The sequence below is a fragment of the Sciurus vulgaris genome, assembly GCF_902686455.1.
Source record: "Sciurus vulgaris genome assembly, chromosome: 11".
NCBI lineage: Eukaryota > Metazoa > Chordata > Mammalia > Rodentia > Sciuridae > Sciurus > Sciurus vulgaris.
Window position 1 is genome coordinate 61,381,147 of NC_136472.1, and position 24,336 is coordinate 61,405,482.

At 37.8% G+C, this 24,336-nt stretch overlaps 1 protein-coding gene across 5 annotated transcripts; it reads left to right on the plus strand.

Annotated features, from left to right (window-relative positions):
* The first annotated feature begins 1,828 nt into the window (after positions 1–1,828).
* ZBED5 (zinc finger BED-type containing 5) lies at positions 1,829–17,117 on the plus strand. 5 transcript variants are annotated; one of them, XM_079102690.1, is made up of 3 exons: positions 1,829–8,524; positions 9,626–9,805; positions 10,847–17,117. In XM_079102690.1, exon 3 carries the CDS (start codon positions 11,053–11,055, stop codon positions 13,054–13,056), a length of 2,004 nt encoding a protein of 667 aa, XP_078958816.1. In that variant the 5' UTR covers positions 1,829–8,524; positions 9,626–9,805; positions 10,847–11,052; the 3' UTR covers positions 13,057–17,117. The 5 variants fall into 5 exon arrangements, with proteins under 5 accessions (XP_078958816.1, XP_078958819.1, XP_078958815.1 ...); XM_079102693.1 differs by having other exon boundaries at positions 1,829–7,020; positions 9,693–9,805; positions 10,814–17,117; XM_079102689.1 differs by having other exon boundaries at positions 1,829–7,020; positions 9,693–9,805.
* The last annotated feature ends 7,219 nt before the right edge of the window (positions 17,118–24,336 follow it).

Consider the following 24,336-nt stretch of genomic DNA (forward strand, 5'->3'; position numbering starts at 1 on the left):
TTTTCTGGTGAGGAAATAAAGATGCCCAAGATTGTACAATAGCAGGTGGTGAAGGTATGATTTGCAACAAGTCTTCCTCCAGGACCTATGCTTACTATGCATCACAGTAAACATAGCCAAGTCTAGCTAAGTAGAGTCTAGCTAAGTCTGTCATATGTGCTTGTGTCTTGCACTTATGCAGGTACAATTCAATGAAATTATCAGATAGACTAAATCCAAACCCAAATAATTCACGGATTGTGCTGTTGGTGAGGAACCAGGGATCAATTTTAGGAATAAAATATTTAAGGGCTGGGGTTATAGTTCAGTGGTAGAGAGATTGCCTAGCCAAATGTAAGGCCCTGGGTTCAAGCCTCAACACCACATATAAATAAATAAAATAAAGGTATTGTATCCATCACAACAACAAAAAATTTAAAAATTAAAAAAATTTAAGCTTTCTAAAATATCTCCAAAGAATGTGTCTGGTTCAGAAAAAAATGCAAAAGATAAGAGAATAGACACTACAGAAAAATGTGAAATATATTGCCAAAATGTTTCAAAGTATTGGCACTGCTTAGGGACCTGCCTATAATTTTAATTGATGGAAAAAAAGTTTTTCACTGCCACCTTGAATTAAGTGCTAAACACATACTTAAAGAACACTTTTAAAAGGTTTATTAGTCAGGATTCAATGGTATATATAACAGATTTGACTCTCGCAAATTAGTGAGAAGGGTATTTACTAGGAGGAATTACGAGTTTATAAAAGCACTGGACGATCTGGCACAACAGGGCTGAGGTCAGGAGTTCAGGAACAATTTCCAGAACACCATTACAGAACCAGCCCAACCGGAGCACTGTGCTTGTGCAGCTGGGGAATCAGGAAGCTCATCACCGCTGCTGATTCTGCCATGATCTGAACCAGCAAGGTGGATGCCTTGCTCCCTGTCTTTCATCACCCTCAGAATTCAGGCACCCAACACTGGGACCTCTGCTAGAACTGTTCAGAGAAACCAACATCAGCCAGTGGAAATAACAGAAGGGCACAAATACAGCCTCCACTTCAGAACTTTCAACTTCTATATTGCCCTGAAGGTATATTTGTTCTAAAAACTAGGTTTATGAACGTTGGCTGTACGGTCTTCTAGGTTTCTTGCCTGGGTTTCTAGTCTCTAGGTTTCTTGCCTCAAACAATAAGATCTGCTAGTAGGGAGCTATAGTTAAATTAAATGTTTCAATCTGTTAGGTTAGCTACAATCAGATATCAAATGATTAATCAGCCTAGAGTTCCTTCCACCTTGTTCCAACCCAGACAGCAGTTGAGAGTAGAGACTTGACTTAGGACCAGCCCACTCAAAGTTGAGCCAGTGATCCATGGCTTGAAACAACTTGGGAAAATCAGATTCTTTTCTCAGGATTTGAGACTGGATCACTGAAGGATTGAGCCAGTGAACTGAGGTCTTTACAGATTTTCGGTCAAATAGATTTGGGGTCAGAATGATCGTGGGTCATGTGTGAACAGTTATACACATATTGAGAAATATGGTGGTAAATACAAAATAAATGAAATAAAATGTTACAAAGGATTCCATCAGAGGGCTGGGGCTGTAGCTCAGAGGTAGGGCACTTACGTAGCACATGTGAGGCCCTGGGTTCGATCCTCAGTACCACATAAAATGAAAAAATAAAACTTTTTAAAAAAGGATTGCATCTGAAAAAGGAGCCAATGCATTTTTTTTCTTGTTGTATACGATCCTTTCAAGTACTACTGCTAGAATCTATGCTTGTATTGCTGGGATATAATTAAAAATTAAAAACAAAACAACAAAATGAATACCCCAAGCTCGCACCTTTAAGCCAACCTCCATATCACGTGACTAGCTGAAGAGAGGGGCATTCTAAACAGTCCTGTCCCCGCTTCCCTTCCCACCTACTGCATTTGGTCCTGTAAAACTGAAAAACAAAAAATTTTAACCAGTTTTTGAGAAACTCGAATACCAAGCCAAGAAGTTAATCACCCAACAAAGGGGATAACTTTGAATAAGGCAATGACTTTAATCTCTGTACTTTAAAATGCTTATCTGTGTATAGGATAAATTGGATAACAGATTGGCTGGTAGCCAAAAGATTGGTTAAGAGATTGATACTAGGATTAAATTGATGATAGTAGAACCAGAGAGAGAAGGTCGAACCAAAAACAATGGAGACTTTTTGGTGGCTATTCAGATATTAGGGCAAGAAAAGAAAACTTAGTGCTTACCTTCCACTTTTCCAAAATTCCTTTTTAAGCACTCCTCCCTCATTCATTCTATGAGATTCTGGCAGTGGATCAGAATAAATTCATTTCCTCAAATCTGAAGGAGATGTGTGTCCCAGGTTGGCTGCTCAGAGTACTCCTTCCCTGGACAGTGTGTTTAGTTCACAGAATCATAACACCCAAAATGGGTTAAAGTCCTTTCCAGAAATCTTTCTCCCAATTCTGCTGGGGAGAATGTTCTTTCTTCTTGTAAGTTTTGGGATACCACAGGTCATCACACTGCCATGGATAGAGGGTCTGTCAAGAGACTGATAGTTTCTAAACCGAAGTTTCTAAAATAACCAAAGAGACACCATTTGAGTCAATGGATCCACCCATGTCTCTATTAACGGACTTTTACATGTGAACTTGGAAATTAACTTTTTTGCTTATGATTGTTTAAATTTTAATTTCTATCTTTTTAAAAAGGAATTCATTAATGGGAGTCAAAGATGGATAATTTACTGATCAATATTTAGTGTTCTACTTAGTGAACAAGTTAACATCCAGTACAAAGGGAGATAAAAAGGAATTCAAAGACATGTTCTATATATACCTAGAGAGCAATTCCAGCATTGTCACCAATTATCAATGTCTTGTGATAACTGATTCATTCTTCCATAAAACTAAGGAAAATGGGGATTGAATTATATTGTTATGACTTAGATATGAGGTGTTTCCCAAAACTCATGTGTAAGACAATGCAAGAAGTTCAGAGGTAAAGTAATTAGGTTATGAGTTATAGCCTAATTGTGGATTAATCCACTGATATGGATTAACTGTGTGGTAACTGTAGACAGGAAGGGTGTGCCTAAAGGAAGTAGGGGGATGTGCCTTTGGGATTCATGTCTTGTCCCTGGTAAGCAGAGCTCTCTCTCTGGCTTCCTGGTTGTCTTGGCCTTAGCTGCTTTCCTCCACCAGGCCCATCAACCAGGATGTTCTCTCTTACCTTGGGCCCAGAGCAATGGAGTCAATCAACCATAAACTGAACCTCTGAAACTGTGAACCACAATAAACTTTTCCTCAAGTTCTTCTTGTGAGGTCTTTTGGTCACAGCCACAAAAAGCTAACTAAAACATCTTATATTCTATATTTTCTTAGGCTCTAAAATTTTATAATTCATTGACATAACATAGAAGAATTAGTGTGTCACTCAAGTTTCTAAAATATGGAAGGCTGATATGCAAAACTGGTTAAATGGAAAGAGACTAGAAGATAACAAGACTACGGTGATCATTCTAGAAGGAAATTTCTTCAGTCTGGTCTAGGCAATAGATAAGAGTGGGGGAGGGAAGGATGAACATTAAAAACATTAGCAGAAGGTAATAATTTGATGTCTGTATGTACAGAATACAGATGAGTCAAGTATGGGATACTAAAAGGATAATAAAATTTTTAACAAAAATAAGGCCATTGGGTCATTAACCACAAATACTAGGAGAGAATTAACATGTTGAATCTAGGCTATTGATATATGTTCAAATAGAACATCTACAGACTTGAAAATTAAGAACTGAAATTCAAGTGAGAAATCAGGGTTTGAGTGATAATTACAAGAATCACTGAACATGGAGGAAATAATCAAAGTCCTGTGAGTGAATAAAAGCCATGAAAGAAAAACCCTGATATTTGACATGATTAGTTTGCTTATGAATAGCAAAATGTTATAATTGTATTTCTTAAGCCTTTAAGCTTAATTTATAAATGCTACTAGTCTGTTTACAAATCTCATAATCTTTCCATAAAAATATGGCCACTTTCACTTATGCTTTGCTAATTCATAAGCTAACCAGACTAAACACTCCTTAAAATATTTATTATGATTTGCATACTCAACTAATCAAATTTTCTTAGACATTTTAAACTACAATTACAAACATCTAGCCAGTGAAATCCATAAGCATTTATGTAACTTTAGCAAACCTAATACCAACAAGCTAATCTTATACATGCAATCACGAAATTCTCGCAAATGTTTCATACATTTTAAAGCTGATGAAGCACACATCACTACAATAATACAACATTCACGGAATCACAAAACTGTACGAATCTCCCATCTTTATATTAAAGATTACAAATTGTGGCAGACATGGAGATGTGCCACTCCAAACTTTCTTCAAGAAAGGACTTGCTACCCTGCTTGGGAGCAGGTAATGTGACCAGCAGATGTCCTCCAGTGGCCAACTCTTTAAGCACCTGCTCAGCAGCAGTCTCACCCTCCCCAGGGCAGTCCACCTCTACAAGGGAGAGAACAAAGGAGAGGTATAAAGGCCTGGGGTGGGACACTATCATGCACAAAACTGGCTCCTTGGCTCCCTGTTTCATCACCTGCTTCTGGAGAGCCTAACTACAGTAGAAACTAAGGCAACTAACCAAGGTAAACAGAATTGCCATCTCAGATATCCTACAACAACCAAGGCTACAAATTTGGAATATAAGTTGAAATTTGTCACTAATCCAGGTTAACGAACCAAGTTCCTTTATTACAGTGAGGTTCTACCTGTTCACCCAATATATAACTATAATCTTATTCACAATGATTTTCTGCCCTCTGTACATTAAATTTGTGGAGAGCACATGGCTTGTGGTTCCCACAACCAACAATGCCCTTAATAATCTCTGCCACCACTTAGCTTTGGGAACTTTGACAAGTTATTCACCTCTCTATGCTCATTGTCCTTACCTGTAAAAAAAAAAAAAAAAAAAAGTCTGACCTTAGGTTTATTATGAAGAATAAATAAGTTAATACATTAAAAAGTGTATAAAATGGCTCCTGGCTCATCTAAAGTGTTCAATAAATGCTAACTATAATCATTAGTGATCTGAGTTCTATACTGTGCATATTTTATGTCTTATCAACCAACATTTTATAATTTTACAAAGCAATGATAGAAAAAGTCTTTAGATAATGAAGAACCTTAATTATCAGACTTTTCAGATTTTAGTGAAGTCCTACATTTTACTTTGGTTGAACTTATTTAACTTTACCATTTGGACAGGTGGTGCCTGGCTCACTTGTTTTGTTTTTGGTGGTACTGGGAACTGACTCATCATATCACATGTGCTAGAAAAGTACTCTACCACAGAGCTCTATCCGCAGTCCCACTGATTGAATTTATTAAACGCTATTTTCCCTACCAGTTTGTTTTGTTGTTTCCCAATTCATGAAGACATAAACCAAATGTCTAAAGATTAGATTGGGAGCAAATATGTAAAGGACTTATTTGAATATAAAACAAAAATATAGCATTCTAATATTGTTCTGAAGCTAGGTAAGTCCTGCAATAGCAAAATTAGAATCTCAAAAATGATTTCCATCTTTGTGGTTAAAATTAAAATGGAATTTATTTAATAGGAATTTTTAAATAACAGTGACAACAGATGGACCGTCTACTATACAGCAAGATGAACATGTTGAAAGGGTTTTAAAACATTTGGAACTAAATGTCAATCCTAGGAGATAATCTATGCAGTTCTGAAAATTGTGTTTAGGGTCAGGCCCCTTTCAACACCTAAAATGCTCTATCACAGATCAAAGAAGTATATTAAGAAAAAACAGAAGCTGCCCTAGCTTTTGACCCCAAGTTGGGAATAGTCTGTCGCATTGGTAGTGTTTAAAATTGTGATCCAATTTTCACTTAGTCATTTCCATGGAGCCTCAAAAGGATAAAATACTGCGAACAACGGGACCCAGAGTCAACACTACCTGTACTTTACCAATCCACACCCACCCCAGAAGCATATCTGTTTCTAGGGGCCAATTTGAGAAAGACTCCAGGGCTCCACGAATTTCACAGAAAATGGAAGCTCAGCCTGTAGCCTTTGGCGATGCTGTTTTTGAAAACGGAAGGGCAGTCCGCAAAATGTGAATTCCAGGGCGGGTAGGCCGCCAAGTGGGAGATGAGGAAAGGCAGTGACTTTTGGCCAGTCTCCCAGGAAGCCCCTGAGCCCAGCGGGGCCTCCCCGCCATCCAGGCTGTCTCGGCAGTGCCAGAGCCAGACCCGCCAACGTTGGGTGTCGGGCCGGGAGGGAGCGGGCCAGTTTCTTCCCGGATTCCTGCGGGAAGCTCTGGGAAAGAGGCGGCGGCAGCACGTCCTGGGCCTGGGGGGTACAAAGAAGTGGAGAAGGCGCAGCAGCCGAGGCTCGAGGCCCTGCGCGCCCTCGGGAACGCAGCGGATCCACACAGATCGCCCCCAATCCAGTGGAGCGCCAGAGCCAATGAAAATGCAGATTCCCGGACTTTGCTCCAGTCCGACAGTCCCATCAACTCCAACTGGCAGCACCCTAGAATCTGCATTCTAAACTAGAGCTCGAGCCGACGACGGTCCAGGGAAGTTTGAGAACAATCGCTTCACGCCCGGCCGCACCGCTATCTCACCATCCCAGCGTTGGCTGGGTAACGACGCAACCGAGCCTGGTCCTTTCCGTTAGTCCCGCCCCGCTGCTCAGCGCGGATTGGTGACGGGGAGAAGCTCTGCCGCTGATTGGGCGGCGGCGGAGTCACTCCTGGAGACGGTGGGGTTCGGCTGCTCCAGAGTGCTAAATTTATCTTCAGACCAGGACCGCGCCAGCAGCGAATCGGATCTCTATGGAGGTGGCATAGGCGGTATCCCTGAGCTGAGAGCATCACCCGGCCCCGCATCCTTCTTTCCTCTTGTTTTGTTTTTCGCCCCCTCCCCCTCCCTCCTCCCTCCAGTCCGCGACGACTGGCTCTTGACCCCGTTCAGGCCTCGGTGAAGGTGAGGAGCAGAGGCGCCACCGCGGCTGAGCGGCGCGCTCTGAAATGGCCGCTGCCTTGCGCTGTCTAAAATGGCGGTCGCAGGCACAGCTGGGGACCGCGGCGCTGCAGTGCAGCCCAGCCGCGGCCGAGGCCGTTCTCTCCATCACAGATGGAGCGGAAGTAGAAAGGAGGCGTTGGGTGCTGAGACGAGTTCATGTGGTCGTTAGCGTAGGCGACCGCCAGGGACGCGACAGGAGCCCTGCGGCGAGGGTGGGCAGCAACAGGAAGCACGCCCCCAGATGGGGTGGTGTGCGGGCTGCGCGCACCTGTGACAGGGAGGCGCCGAGGGTGGCAGGCCCGGCGGCACGTCGAGGTGACCGTGTAGAAAAGCACTTAGGTGCCGGCAGAGCTGCCCTCACCCTTTCGAGCCTAGCCTTTGTGATTGGCCTGCACTCCGACCCGGCCCTCCAGCCCGAGGGTGGTGTTCACAGCTGGACCCGCCCGCGGGCGGAGGCAACCGGCTGCGTTACCTGTCAGTTTAGTCCGCGGAAGAGAGAGATGAGTTGTTTCCCCACCTCTTCAGGGAGTGAAATGAAACCTTCCTCAAGGGAGTAGAGATTCTTTGTCCTCAAGAGATTGGGGAAAGCGCCTCTGAAGAGCTGGGGATGAGGCCCTCCGTTATGGAAACGAAGCTTCGTGCTCTTCTGTGTCCTCTGATAGCAAGGAGAGGGAGCCTACTTCTACATAACCCAGCTGCTCCACGAAGGCTCTTCTGCTAAATCCTGACTGAAACTGTGAAAGAACGATCTGCTCTCATACTCCCAATAAGAAATAGGGTTATGTGCTGCTGCCACTTTGAGATTGTTGACTTCCTGGCAGTTATTGCCCAACTCCTGGCATTTTTTTTTTTTTTTTTCCTGGGTGGAGGGGTGCTTGGGGAATTAGAATCCTCGGGAACACACTAGGCATGTGGGCTATACTGTCAAACTTTTGCAACTCTGTTTTTGGTGCTTCACTTAAATGTGTTAACTTAGCAGATACTTCTCTCTGTTTCTAAGATGGAGTTAATAGTCCCTGGCTCTTGTTTGAGGATTACATAAATTAATCTGTATTAGGATTTGAGCACAGTTACTTGCATATAGTAAATAATGATTAATCAATAAATCTTAATTGCCTTGGGAGATTGGTTGTTGAGGGGACAAAACTGTAGCCTAAGGCATATTTCATATAACACTTCCATGTATAATTCCATGTTTCAGTGCTTCATTTTAGAGACATTAAGGTGGGACTTTGCTTTTAAAATTAGGTTCAGTCTTCCTAGTTTTGTTTTGTTTTTGATGTCTTTGAAGTCAGTGGGGTGAGGAAGCATTTCAAAGCAGTGAAATCCCACAGAATTAAAGAGGATGAAAATATTTGCATTTGTACTTTGCTAGATGCTATGCATCTTCTGTCTCAGTATGAGAGCAGTATTGCAATGAAGAACCATTTGTACTGCCTAGGACTAAAATTTATTTTGATGAATGGTCATTGCCGGGGACCAGCCCTAGCAGCAGAGTCCAAGGGTCCCTAATGGCCTGAAATGTAAAAGCCCCCAATAGATTAGGCGGCGCAGCGTCGGCGATGGACAGCAAACCACACGGACTCGGGTCAGTGTTGGAATGCTGACAACTTTATTGAACTCCTTTACAGCTTATATACCCTTGCTCCCACCACCCAAAATATCTTGTGATCAAACATAAAGAAAGCACTTCTTTAGAAGTTTCAATAGATAACAGAAGTTAGGTTGTAAAGTCAGCTAACTGGCGCCATCTGGCATATCTATCTCACTTAACATTTCTCCACAATGGGCTCTTCTTGACCCGAAACCTACAGAACGCACATTTTTCTTTAAAATTTAACCTTTACCCAGTCTCCTGTTACTGTGATAAACCATGACCTCCAGTAACCTTCTACTATGACCCTAATCACATGCCTAAGCTATAGTAAATCACACAATACTATTAAGAGCTAGGCCATTAACTTTAAAACAAAATCTCTATCTTTAAAAGAACTAAGGCTTTTCTATTAGAACTAAATATAGTGTACTTCTATTGAAAGGTTATTACTTTATAGAGGGAACTAAATGTAACAGGTATTTAAATCATAGAGACTAGAGAAAATCACTTACGGGTAACTAGATAATTGGAAGTCTTGTAAAAGCTAACAAAAATATCACAAGACATGTTGCTTCAGAATGTCCACCGTTCCCCATAGGAAAATTAGTGTTTAGTGTAATCAATAGAACTTATTTTGTTGGAAATGATTTGACTCCTGTGAATTGTTTGTGTTCCTACCATCCCTCAACTGAGAAGCTTTATTGAGCATAATCACTCACTGTAGCAAGGTGAGTTTCCATTAGAAAAACAAGAAAGGGAAAAAGTCAATATTTTGAAGAAGGGGCTCCGGCTTTACTCAACTTACGACGAGTCCTTGCCAGCGTCTTCCAGGGAAAGCCTTAGCAGAGCCCAACTTACGACGAGTCCTTGCCAACATCTTCCAGAGGAAGTTTCCAACCTCTGGCATGGGCTGTTACCCGCCAGGCACACTCCCTTGGCATGAGTTCTATATGCCAGGCGCCCCCGCAGGTCATCTTAGAAGTTTGTAGTTAATTCTGCTTGTTGCAGTGTCTAATTTTAATTTTTCTCATTTTAGGCTTTTGGTTACTTCCCTTTCCACCCCATCCCTTAATTTTATTCTTTTGAAGAGTCTACATTTCAAGCTTCCAAGTGGAGAGTGATTGCAGAAGGGAGTACTCCTCATTTCAGGTATCTTACCCCTTTAGCTGTAAATAGAATCATTTTGATTCAAGATCTTACATGAGAATATAAAGCTTATTTCATGGCCAAGATTAGAAAGTTTAAATCAAAAGTAGCTACATGTGTATAGACACATTTTCTATGTTTTAAGTTACAAAGTTTAACTTAAAATTTGCATTTAAAAAATAGTATTTATTAGAGATTCTTAAGTTTGCTTTACTCTTTTAATTATGCTTTTTATTACATGAGAAGAAACCTATTAAAATGAGAGTTTACATTTTCTTTAGTTCCTAATTAGGTCTTTAACTATAGCATAATGGAATGCAGAGTAATCAGTAAAAATATACATTACTTTCAATGAGTCTTAATTTGGATAATGTAAACATATATGTAATTTTTAAGTCCAGATAAATAATACCTAACTTTTGGTCTATAGTTCATTGTTATCACATTGTATGTAGGTTACAGAATTCTGTATCTTACAATGCTTTCAACAGTGTATGTTTTCAATATAGCTCATGAGAAAATTTGCCAGCCTTGAAGTGAGACTTTGATGTATAATAGTATCAAAACTTAGTATATCTAAGGCCATTAATAAAACTAAAAGAGATTCCAAGATACTATATACCATGAGATGGGATTGGTGAATTATGGCCCATGCTCTCTGTTTTTGCACATAAAGTTTTATTGGAACACATCCACGCCCATTCTTTTGTCTATTGTTTATGGCCACAGACATGCTACAACTAGAGTTGAATAGGTGCAACAAAGACTGTGGCCTGCAAAACCAAAAATATTTACTATGCAGCCCTTTCCAAAGTGTTCATCAACCTTAGAAATAATCTTATTATCTCTATTATGTTTTAGTTCAGTGATCCTCAGGGTTGTTTTAAAGAATGTTAATATTCTTCCAAGTGTTTTGATAAAAAGATTGCTACTGGCAATAATTTTTTATAGTTTATTTTAATGTAAGTTTATTTAAATATAAGTTTAAGATTACTAAACTCATTTCTATAGCTTTTATTTTTATGTGATAATCTACCTTTTAAGAAAGGTGTGCCATACCTGAGAGCACCAGGAAGTCGCATGAGAGATCACCTGATAATCGAACGTGTGATGTTCCATCTGCGCACTGATGCATAGGCAGCATTTACAAATTAACTGATGTGTTACTCTGTATCATCTCTTGCCTTCTTTGTATCCTGTCTTATAATTTCAACATATTTGTGATACTCAATGTTTATTCTAAATTAACCATGTTTTGTACCACAAATTCATTGCCCATGGATCTTTTGCTGAAACAAGGAAATCTTAAACAAGAAGTAGAGTCTTTTTGTTATCAAATTGTATCTGAATCAAATGATCAAAAGGTTGGAATATTACAAAGTGAAGATGAACAGTTGCAGCCTTCGGTTTCTAAAAAATCAGAAGGTGAGCTTTCCAGGGTCAAATTTATGTCTAATTCCAACAAAATAACATTTAGTAAGAAACCAAAAAGAAGAAAATATGATGAAAGTTATTTGTCTTTTGGATTTACTTACTTTGGAAATAGAGATGCACCTCATGCTCAGTGTGTATTATGTAAAAAAATTTTATCAAATAGCTCTTTAGCCCCTAGTAAGCTTCGAAGACATTTGGAAACTAAACATGCCGCATATAAAGACAAAGACATAAGCTTTTTCAAGCAGCATCTTGACTCACCTGAAAATAATAAACCCCCAGCACCCAAAATTGTCAATACAGATAATGAAAGTGCTACAGAGGCATCTTACAATGTAAGTTACCATATAGCTCTGAGTGGAGAGGCTCATACTATTGGAGAATTGCTTATCAAACCTTGTGCAAAAGATGTAGTGATGCGAATGTTTGATGAACAGTATAGTAAAAAAATAGATGCAGTACAACTATCAAACAGTACTGTTGCTCGACGAATTAAGGATCTGGCTGCTGATATTGAAGAAGAGCTTGTTTGTAGACTGAAAATTTGTGATGGGTTTTCACTACAACTAGATGAATCAGCTGATGTTTCAGGACTTGCTGTGCTGCTTGTGTTTGTTCGTTATAGGTTTAATAAGTCTATTGAGGAAGACCTACTTTTATGTGAATCTTTGCAAAGTAATGCAACTGGTGAAGAAATATTCAACTGCATCAACAGTTTTATGCAAAAACATGAAATTGAATGGGAAAAATGTGTCGATGTTTGTAGTGATGCTTCCAGGGCAGTGGATGGGAAAATCGCTGAGGCTGTCACCTTGATAAAATATGTGGCTCCTGAAAGCACCAGTAGTCACTGCCTATTATATCGACATGCACTAGCAGTTAAAGTAATGCCTACATCTCTAAAAAATGTGCTAGATCAAGCAGTACAAATCATCAATTATATTAAAGCTCGACCTCATCAATCCAGACTACTAAAAATTTTATGTGAAGAAATGGGTGCTCAGCACACAGCACTTCTTCTAAATACTGAGGTAAGGTGGCTTTCCCGAGGTAAAGTTCTTGTAAGACTTTTTGAGCTTCGGCGTGAACTACTGGTTTTCATGGATTCTGCTTTTCGACTATCTGATTGTTTAACAAATTCATCCTGGCTGCTAAGACTTGCATATCTTGCAGATATTTTTACTAAATTAAATGAGGTTAATCTGTCAATGCAAGGAAAAAATGTGACAGTTTTTACAGTGTTTGATAAAATGTCATCATTATTAAGAAAATTAGAATTTTGGGCCTCATCTGTAGAAGAAGAAAACTTTGATTGTTTTCCTACACTCAGTGACTTTTTGACTGAAATTAATTCTACAGTTGATAAAGATATCTGCAGTGCCATTGTGCAGCACTTAAGGGGTTTGCGCTCTGCTCTTCTAAAATATTTTCCTGTAACAAATGACAATAATGCTTGGGTTAGAAATCCATTTACAGTAACTGTTAAACCAGCTTCATTAGTAGCACGGGACTATGAGAGCCTAATTGATTTAACATCTGATTCTCAGGTGAAACAAAATTTCAGTGAACTTTCACTAAATGATTTTTGGAGTAGCCTAATTCAAGAATATCCAAGCATTGCAAGGCGTGCAGTTCGTGTACTACTTCCCTTCGCCACAATGCACCTGTGTGAAACAGGGTTTTCATATTATGCTGCGACAAAAACAAAATACAGGAAAAGACTTGATGCTGCACCTCACATGCGGATCCGACTTAGCAACATTACACCTAATATTAAACGGATATGTGATAAAAAGACACAAAAACACTGTTCTCATTAAAATTGGAGCTTTTTTGCATGTCCCTTGATAACCAAATGTAACATGAAAATAAAAGATGATTTACTTCATCTCTAGTATTTGAGATTTTAAATAAAGTTATTCAAGATTTTTTATACTTCTTAGGTCTTAAGAAAACTAAAGAATCAAAAAAAAAATAAACATTGTTGGCATTGTTTTTACATTGTAATTTCAAGGATTTCTCTGGTCTTAACTGGGAAATGATGATCCACTAGATAAATTCCAATTCCTTAGAATAACATATCTCTTCAGGATATCTCATCCCTACCCATTTTTCTAGCCATGCCTGCCTTGCAACTCTCCAGCCCCATGGAACTTCTTGCCACTCCCTGAACATATCACACTGTTGCATGCTATCAGGTCCAAAAAAACTTGCATCCCCATCTTGCTTTCTGATTTGTTTTTCAGTACACAGTGCTACTCTAGTTTTCGTTTTGTTTTTGTTTTCAGTTATTTTGTTAACTAGAATTCCATGTGGCCATTATTCAAAAGTCACTGAAGAATGTCATAGTTATGTGATTCAAGCTGCACTATTGAGGGAGAGGAAAAGAAGTATGGAAAACATTTTCAGATAACTTTATTTCCAGTTCCAAATAGATTATTGCAAATTCCATATACTGTATTCTAAATTAATGAGACTTTTCTGTTCAGCACTTGAAGATGATTAAACTTTAACTCCTTATCAGTTTATTCTTGTAATACTGTAAAAGCCTCCTGAATGACTTTGCTGTCTGGACTACTTTTCCCCTGTCACATGATACAACACAGGCCACCATCTCAATGTTAAATATTTTGTGTTGCTCCTGTGGTTGAGAGCCATTATTTATTTAATCGCGCTTATTGAAACCTGTCTCCCCCTTTGGGAAATAGGAATACCTCCCTATATATCTGTCAGGCACCTTAGTAGAGGCTTTGTATGTTATCAGTAATCTTTACAGTCCTAAGGATTTAGGTAATTTTGGACTTACCCAAGGTCACACAGTAAGTGGAATTTAGTTTGTCTTTCCCAAAGGTGAAATTTTTTCCAGTTTGCCTTGCAAACTTCTGAAAGCATCAAACAGTGACATGTGTATAATCTAAAACTCCCTACCAGAATTCGGACTTTTTTCAAAATCTGTTTTCTTCTGAAATCATCCAAAATTAGCCATCTAATTTTTAATAGACATGAATGTCATTTTCGTGTAAAAATTGTATGATTGCCTATTTTCATATAAGAATACGGGTTAAATTGCTATCAAGTAAATTCTCCAGAAAGATATATCATTAATTGCTCATGCATGCCATACTCTTTGTGTACTAACCCCAGAATTAAATATGCGCTAGATTGATAAGTATGTTCAGTGCCATGTCTGTCTGGCTCAAACCTGGAGTCTGATCACTAGACTCATCGATTGCTGAGCCCGAGTCCTTGATTAGATCATATTTGTTCAGGGTGTCATCCTCTTAAAATATGAGACCTCTTATGTTTCAACACTTTTATCCTAACAGCCTCCTCTGGGAGTTTATATTCCTGCACTTAAATCCAGTTTCACAACTGGGACCCTGTCATCTGTTACTAGATCTCTTTATTGATGATGCTACCCAACTTTGGTGCCAACTCCACCTATTTATAACTTCTTAGGACTTTCCTGTGGGTTGTGAGCTAGTGAGAACAGCCTTTTAGCACTTAAAGATGGGTCTAGTACCTACCTGCTGGATGATAGGGCAAGTCTACTTCCTGACGGCAACATCTAAATTAACCTAGTATAGTCGTTACCATGACAGAGTACAAAAACAACATCTTTTCATTTATGTTTAACATTACCTGCCCTTCAAAAATGGCATTCTCTTCTGTGAAAAGCAAAGTAAGCAGCACAGCCATCCTGCTTTTCTCGCCTCCTAACAGAGTCCTTTGGTTACTCTTCTGCCAGACAGCATCCCTGAGACTTTGACACTAGAGCCTCTGTCTAGAGCTAGCCCGGAAGCCTCTGAAAACCTTTCACTCAAAAGAGAACTACTGTTAAAGAAGAAATGAGACTCACTGAATAATAAAGACCTATCTGGGTCTAAATGATATTCTTGAGGCAACTTCAAGTGACGATTACCCTTCTTGCCTGTGAATGAAACAGTAAAGTTCTGATGTACCCAACACAAAAGGGCCCTCACTTTTATTCCCTGTATTTCAAGTAATTGGATTGTTTTTTGTTAAATTTTGCTTATCACCACACATGTATAAGAACACCAATCATAAGCTCTTGGTAGTTAAGACTTCTTTGGGTCATTTGTAAGACTTAAGTTCCTAATCATGAAAAGTGCTCAGTGAATTTTATATCTTAAAGTATTAAGGTAAAATACAATCCATACTTTATTGTGAAAAATTAACATTAATAATGCTTAGTCCTAAAAGGCAGTGACTAGCAAGTCTTTGTCTATCATGGATTTCAAAGGCAACATTTTTTTTTAATAATCTCTCCTGTTGCCTTAATGCAGTTTTACTCCCCAAAATGTGATTCACATACAATCATGAAAGAATCCATCAGCTATGTAAACCTAAGTGCCTCTGGAACTTATCTATGTTTATTTCATTTTTTAAAGTTGGTATAACTGCACTGTTAATGAGTACAATGGAAAGAATTCTCAAGCGGGTATCAAGAGATTTGTGTTCTCCAATTAATGCCATAGATAATAAGTTCATTTCCCTCTCCAGGTCTTAATTTCTTCACTTAGTAAATGAAAGGAATTGAACTCAAATGAATAAAGTGTTTATCAATAAGATCAATATTTAAACAACTGAATATTAGGGTGATATGTGCTCAGTTATTTGAAATATAACTTTTTAAAAGATAAGCTTTTTCAGGGCTGGGATTGTGGCTCAGTGGTAGAGTGCTTCCCTAGCAGGTGTGAGGCACTGGGTTCAATTCTCAGCACCACATATAAGTAAATGAATAAAATAAAGGTCTATCAACATCTAAAAAAAATTTTTAAAAAGATAAGCTTTTTCAATCAGTCTTTTATCCTAACACTTTCTATTAGCCAAAAGATAAAATTTATAAATTGCCCCATCATGCATACTTACTTGGTGGAAGGAAAGAGAGACTTTTTTGGAAGGTAGACATACTTTGAAATTTAGAAAACATTGAAGGGGAAACTAAAATGTTTGATTAGGCCCAGCTAACTCAGTAGAGCATGAGACCCTTGAGACAGTAGTTTTCAAACTTTTTTTACCCCAGTACACAAAAAGAAATGACATCGTGACCCAAGCGTGTGTGTGTATACACTAAAGTTTAATAAAACTTAGACCTTACATTGTGGAATGTAATTTCAAATTTTATATCCTATTTAACTTTTTAATGATGTTTAGGACCCAGAAATTAATTACATGATCCATTCTTGGCTTATAATCCCTGTTTGATTAACTGATGAGTGTATGCCATTGCCCTTACAAAAAAACTTGTTTAGGAACCTGGATGTAAGCCTATTAAGGTGTTGTATTGCTCTAGCCTCAGAAATAGCATGTGCCTGATACAGGCCAGTAAAAAGATAGGACAATTTTGGGTGGCTTTCAAAAGGTCTTTCTTTACTTCTAAGGAAGAGATAAATATCCTATGTGTGTGGGAGCTGGAATAGTGCAGCTCCCTAGCTACCAGCCTGTGGGTAAAGCCAACACATAAGAAAGCAAAGCCAAGAAGTTGCCTTGCCTTGCCTTTGTTGTTACTTAAGAAGTAAATGCCCTTCATTAAGAAAATTCAAGTTGGGTTTCCTACTATCATAGGCAAAACCATCTTAATATAGTGGTCTAAAGGCAAAGCAAAATAAACTTACTGGTAACAGTTACAATGATGAGTGCCACCCTAAACTAAGATAGTCTGATCCTTAGTTATTCAGCCATCTCCCACAGTGTTACCATTTGAATCTCTGCTACTAGTAATATTGTCATAGACCAGAAGCTAAATCAGCACATGTACTGACAATATTAGATGTCATTAAAAGCCTCATTTGATGATAAATGGATTTTATTAGTTTAGTCTGAGCTAGTCATGAATTGGGTATATAATTGAAATTAGAAATTAGAAATTAGATTTAAGTTTATAAACTTAAATCTATTCACTTTTCCTTTAATTTGCTGAAGACCCTAATAAGGATAATAGAATTTTAAGAAAACAAAGCAGCTTAAGCCAGAAGTAGTTTCAGTAGTCCTTGGCCTTAAAAGTTGCTGTCTGTTAAAGTTGTAAACAATTTCCCTAAAGGACCCATTAGTACAGTTGGAATATCCACCCACTCTTGCCTTTGAAAAGCTCAAAGTCTGGATGATTCTGGGACCTTAAAAGACTTCTGAGGAGATCTTGCACTCTGGGGACTTCTTTGGAAAGTATGCTTATTAGTAATTTTTCATCTTAAGAGTAAGGTCCATAGTTTGGGCCTCTTTTCATCCCATATAGGATCATGCCTTCTTGTGTCACTGTTATAGTGAACAACCACCTGAGTTTGTCATAATGTAGGCATTCGTCAAACAAAGAAAGGCTTGTGATCTGTAAAAACCACCTGAATGTGCTTTTGTTTTTTATTGAGTGAAGAGATGAATGTTGAGTCTCCAAGTCTTCAAGTTGACTGCTGCCGTGTTCTTTTTGTGGCTACTGCTCTTCCTCTGTCCCTCTGAAGAGAGGATCCCAGAATTGTCAGTGGGTAGAGGAGCAAAGAGGGACTCGCCCTTAAGAATTCCATTGTTGGAATAATTTTTTTAGCTTAATTTAAAAATTCCCTTTTCCTTGAGTCTTGTGATATCAAGACTTCATATAAAGTAGCCCTTACTCCTCTGCCCAAAATACGTAAGGGAAACCCTGGTCTGAATGATAAAACATTGGCTAAGCTTAGAAAAACAATAAGATTTAATTCCAAGGCTTTTCTCTATGCTACTAACAATATTTTTTAAATCACTGGATGTTCCATTTCCAGAGTACTTCAGTAGGTACTACACAATTAATTCTTTATAGATTATATAACCATGTTGTGTCTTTGGAAGAATTAATTGTCAACACTTAGGAAGTACTCTGGGTTTTTTAGAAAGAGGACTTTAAAATGCAAAATGTCATTTTTAAGTAGGTGTACAAATGAAAGGGTTAACCTTAACTCATACTATTAGAAATAAAAACCATGATATATTGTCAAATCCACAAATGTTTTGGAGTTTTTTAAAGTGTTTTCCAGATTCATTTAGCAACATTTATTCACCATTCTTTTTCTCAACCAAGCTCCTATTACAAGAGACACCAATGAAGATGATTGTAGAGTATATCTTCCTTTATAGCAACTCACTTTTCAAGTACCTGTCTCAGGTTTAAAGTATACATATGATCTATCAAAGCATCTTAATTCAACCAGACTCGAGCTATCAGAAACTCGGCCAACACTGCTTTTCAGAAAGGCTTTGGGGGAAAAATGTCATTTCTGATGTTCAAACTGGATTCTAGAAAACAGGCTATTCTAAAAGCTATATAATATCCAGACAAATACAATATAGAGCTCTAGTCTGTCATGGGCTTGAAGTTCTGAGTCTTATTAATATCTTCATAGTAAACTGACTACAAGTTAGGAAGTTTTTGCATTGTTCCTGCATGTATCAAGTTAGTCCCACACTCCTTAAATTTGAGTCCCATACTCCTTAAATTGTACAACATCACTAAACTGGACATTCCACTTTTACTTAATTCTGTACTTAAGAAAAAGAAGCTTTCAGAAATTAAACTTTATACCAAAACATAAGAAAAAAATAGAGTCTAAAACAAAGGCTTTAAGTTCAAGACATAAACTCATTTATCAAAATCAATGAAGAATTGTGTGGTATACATATGGAGTATTTATCTTGAATTTAGCCAGTGAAATACTGAAACCCAACCATGCCTCTGCCTTACATAACATCACTCTGAGTGAAATGGACTCAAATCAAGACAGTTAATGATAAAGTAAATGTTGCATTTCTGCATTATTAAATATCTAAAAACAAATCCATATTAAACATAGGGAAGATTTAATTAATGATGTTTAAATGCATTTTTTCCAATTTTATAATAGAGAAAGCTTCCAGAAACCACCATTTGACCCATCTATCCCACTCCTTGGCCTATACCCAAAGGACTTAAAATCAGCATACTACAGAGATGCAGCCACATCAATGTTCATAGCTGCTCAATTCACAATAGCCAGATTGTGGAACCAACCTAGATGCCCTTCAATTGATGAATGGATAAAGAAACTGGTATATATACAATGGAATATTACTCAGCTATAAAGAATAATAAAATTATGGCATTTGCAGGCAAATGGATGAAATTGGAGAATAAGTAAGATAAGCCAATCTCAAAAAACCAAAGGATGAATGATCTCACTGATAAGCGGATGATGACACATAATGGGGGGTGGGAGGGGGGCAAGGAGGGACTGTATAGAGGGAAGAGGGGGTGGGAGGGATGGAGGGAAGGAAAAATCAGAATGAATCAAACACCATTACCCTATGTAAATGTATGATTACACAAACGGTATGCCTCTACTTCATGTACAAACAGAAACAACATGTATCCCATTTGTTTATAATAAAATAAATTTAAAAAAAGAAAGCTTCCAGAGGGCAGGGATCTTGAATTTCTTTTCCACCTCTGTATTCTCAGAGCATAGAATAATGTCTGATACCAAACAGTTGTTTACTAAGTGTCAAATGTCAGCATTTATGGTGGTGTGAAAATGTCTAAGTTCAAATCTCAGCTCTCTTACTTCCTAATTGTGGAGACTTGTACAAGGTGCTTAAGTTTTTTCTTCACTTAAGTTTCTTTATCTGTTTTAAGAGGAAATAATATTTTATTCTGTTTTACTCACAGGCCTGCTCTGAGTCAAGAAATCTTATCACATAAAATCATTGTGTAATGTGCTATAGCATTATTAAAAATCATTATTTTAGTACCAACAGTGTTATAACACAACATCGCCTGCTAGAGATCCTATTAACTTGATTAATAAGAACCTTTTTTCTTTTTGACCATATATTGGGTGCCAGATGTTATTTCATTTAATTATGACAGCAACTCAATGAGGTAGACTATTGGCCCCATTTTAGAGATGAGGAAACTAAGGCTCTGCATTAATCGTCTATTCCATAACAAATTACCTCAAAACCTAGTGACTTTAAAACATCAACAGTTATTACCTCACAGTTTCTATAGGTCAGGAATCGGATGCCGCTTAATTCAGATTTTGCTTCAGAGTCTCACAAGCAATGAAGGTGTTGGCCAGAAGTGCCGCCATTTCAAGGCTCCACTAAGGAAGGATGTTCTTCTAAGCTCACTCCTGCCAGCAGGATTCATTTTCTTGCTGGCTCTTGGAAATTCCTTGACAAGTGGACCTTTCTGTAGGCAGCTCACATCATCTCAGCTGGTTCTATCAGAATGAGCAAATGGAAGAATGCCAGTAAGACTGAAGTCGATCTTGTAACCTAATTTTGGAGTTGACATGTCATTACTTTTGTTGTATTCTATTCATTAAAAGTAAGTCACAGTATCTAACCCATATTTGGAGGGGGAGGGTATTGCACAAAGACATGAATACCAGGAGGCAGAGGTCATCATGAGACATTTTAGAAGGCATCTCCTACAGGCTGAGAATGTACAAGTTGTTGATCCAGTTTCACAAAGCTAATGAGTAGCAAACCTGGGATTTCAAGTCACATCTGCCAACAAAGCCCACAGTGTTTCCCTCTATTCTTCCAGTGAATACATAGGAATGATATTTTGTTAGCATAAACTTTTCTAGAAATGAATTCTTCTAAAATGTTCCAAATCTTTTTCTGAAGTATAGAATAAGCCATCTGCATCCTAATTGTTTTTCCTAGGACAGTTCTCATTTTCTTTATAGATAAGGTAAACCATTTTTATTCTTGGTCTTGGTAATAACTTCCAAATATTGGCAATATTAGAATTTTCATTTTTAAGAAAGTACACAAATTACTTCTCAGCAAGATTATGTAAAGGAAACAACTTAGTAGTCAGTATTATTAATAGGCCTTTGGAGAGCATATCTTTTCATTTGTTAATTTATTCACAGTTTAGTGGGGAGAACATAAACATTTGTAATTAACAATAAAGATGCATAGAATACAGTGGAAAAATTGTATTAAAGAAGAATTCATTCAGGAAAAGAAATACGTTGAGTCTTGAACCATGAATCTGAGTTTACCAGGTGACTGTAGCACTGAGTTGTTTAAAGAAAAAAAAAGTATTGCCCAAGTTTGTTTGTTTGTTTGTTTTTGGGGGGTGGAGGGGAGCAGTGTTTAAGGGTTGCTTTTTATTTATTTATTTTCCCATATTGGTTATTGGTGCATTATAATTATACATAATGGTGGCATTCATTATTATATGCCCATTTATGCACATAATATAACAACATAATTTAGCATGGCCCAAGATTATTGAAGCCTAAATTGATTCCCAGCAGATTTGAAATTTTGAGTACTTTCTGAAATAGAAAGGACAGATGGGATCAAATTGGCAAAAGAGTAGTCAAACTTCAGGCCCAGAGATGATAGAAACATGGAGTTGGGGTGTGAGAGTCAGGAGAGTACAGTGTCCTAAAACAAACTTAAAGGGTAATTATTGGACACTGGAATTTGAAACTTCAAGTTGAATTGGTTTCTTCCACCATTCACTCTCTTCAAAATCAAGGTACCCCAGAAAGATATTTGCCCCTTGCTAGCACAGTGACTCTGGAGAGTTGGGGCAGATAAGCCAGGCATACCCCAGAAGGAAAGGAAGGCTCACTTCACACCTAGAATACTGGCCAGTGACATACCCTGTCCAAGATTATATCTTATTCCTAACTTGCAATCACTAGAGCAAACTGTGGTGAACAGAAATGGTATCATTCACATAGAACAGAAAATACCAATGCCAAAAAAAAAAGCAGGGTGCAGTGGCCCACGCTTGTAATCCCAGTGGCTTGAGAGCCTGAGAAGGTTCAAAGCCAGCCTCAACAATTTAGCAAGGCCCTAAGCAAGTCAGTGAGACCCTGGGTCTAAATAAAATACAAAAAAGGACTGAGGATGTAGCTCAGTGGTTCAATCCCTGGCAAACCCCCGCCCCACAAATCAAGAACAACCAAATACTCAAAGAAGACTAATACCATGAAAAGATGATGGTGGGGTGTGGTGGTAAGGGAAGAATGGAGGAAGGTTGGAATGTGTAGAGGGAAATTAGGGGGGGAGGGGAAGACAGTGGAATGAGATAAATATCATTACCCTATGTACATGTATGATTACATGAATGGTGTGAATCTACAGCATGTACAACCAGAGAAATGAAAAGTTGTACCCCATTTGTGTACCATGAGTCAAAATGTAGTCTGTAAAAATAAAGTGATACTAATCAACAAACAGAGCTAACACCCAAGAAAATAGTTATTAGAGTAAAAAGAGGATCTTAGAAATTATAATTACTAATATTCATCTAGTGCATATTGGTGTGGTGTCAGGCATTGTTCTAAGGACCTTAATTGTAATCTTAATTTAATTCTTATTCAGAATATCCCCAGAGGAATGTGAAAGAATATTGCATCTATGAAAGGAGAACTAACTTATGAAAAAGAACCAGTTAAAGATTGTGAAAATAAAAAAGTAAAAGATGAATGGAACAGCAAATGAACTTTGATGAAGTGCACATTAGCAAAACTGCAAAATTAAGCTGAAGAATTATTCCAAAAAGAACAAAGATTGGGGGAGTATGATTTTAGAGACATGTAAGATAAATCTAGAAACTAATCTCTTTCATAGTTCTAAAGAGAGAGACAAGAATTTGGGGGAGGGAATAGCTGAATAAGTGATAAAAGAAAAATTCCTGCTATCAATCTAGAGTAATTTATATTTAATGCCATTTGCATTTTAAAAAATAATGATCAAGCATTATGTAAGTGCATCTTTATTTTTATTACAATTTGCAACAAAATTCATCACTTTATAATATGTATTTCTAAATTATATTTTTATGTTTTCGTGACAATTGTGCTGGGTTTTTAAACTTTATTTTGAAATAAATTTTGACTTAACAAAAGTTGCAAAAATTACCTTTCACCTAGCTTCTCCTGTTATCTTATGTAAGTATAGTATGATTATCAAAATTGATAAATTAACATAAGCACCATACCATTAACCAAATTATAAATATGCCTCATATAAGCTAGGACGAGAAAACAAGTCAATGGGAATGATTAAGTGTATGCAGATAAATGCAAAATAGAACAAAGAAAAACAATAGGTATTTTATCCTTATTCAACTAGATTTGATGCCACTGTTTACTATGTCCTTTCATCATCTTCATATTCTTTTTGTCAGCATCCTCAGCTGGTTAAAGTTTCCATGTGATTTGGTGATCCTCAAACTTGAGAAATGATGAGTTCTTGATGTTCTGTTTTAATAGGTTGCTGTAGTCTCTTTCAACATTTATCACTGTACATGGCAATACTAGGAGATGACCTGAAGTATCTCCTGGGTTTAAGACACTCTCATCTCTGTGCTCACTAGGTAGCAGCAATCATATTTCCCCAATATCAAGCCTTTACAGGAACCTCTTTTTCCTTCTATTGTTCCAATGGTATGAAAAGCCCAAAATAATCAACTAATAGTACAAAACTTCCAGTTAAGTGAAACCATTCTTGGTTTCTCTGGGCAGAGCATTCCTTCTTTGGACACAAAGACCTTTAGGCAAAGCTCAAAGTTGTGGAAATAGAAAGCAAAACATATTATGAGTGGATCAGTAGGTTTAATAGTTGGAAGTGTTTATCTCACTTCTGGAATGCCCAGCTGATAAATTACAGAGAAGAGAAAATAGCACTTTATGTTGGTTATTGGTTCCCTACACATAATGGCTGTAGGATAGAAGTTGTAAGACTTCTTTTCTATAGAGGGCCAGATAGCAAATATTCCAGGCTTCCATATAAGATATCTGCTACATATTCTTTGCTTTTGTTTACAACCCTTGAAAAGTATAAAAACCATTCTCAAAGGCTATACAAAAACAGGATGAAGACCATATTTGCCCTCAGAACCTAATTTGCTGTGATAGGGCAACACCCTAATTTTGCAATGTGTACCCTTCCTGCTGGCATTGGAACTGAGTCTTTAAAAGGCCATTCAAGGGCTGAGGTTGTGGCTCAGTGGTAGAGCACTTGCCTACCATGTGTGAGGCACTGAGTTCAATCCTCAGCACCACATAAATAAATAAACATCTACAACTAAAAGACCATTCAAG

Coding starts and splice junctions, on each gene's coding strand:
- ZBED5 (XM_079102692.1), top strand. CDS start 11,053: ATGTTTTGTACCACAAATTCATTGCCCATGGATCTTTTGCTGAAACAA.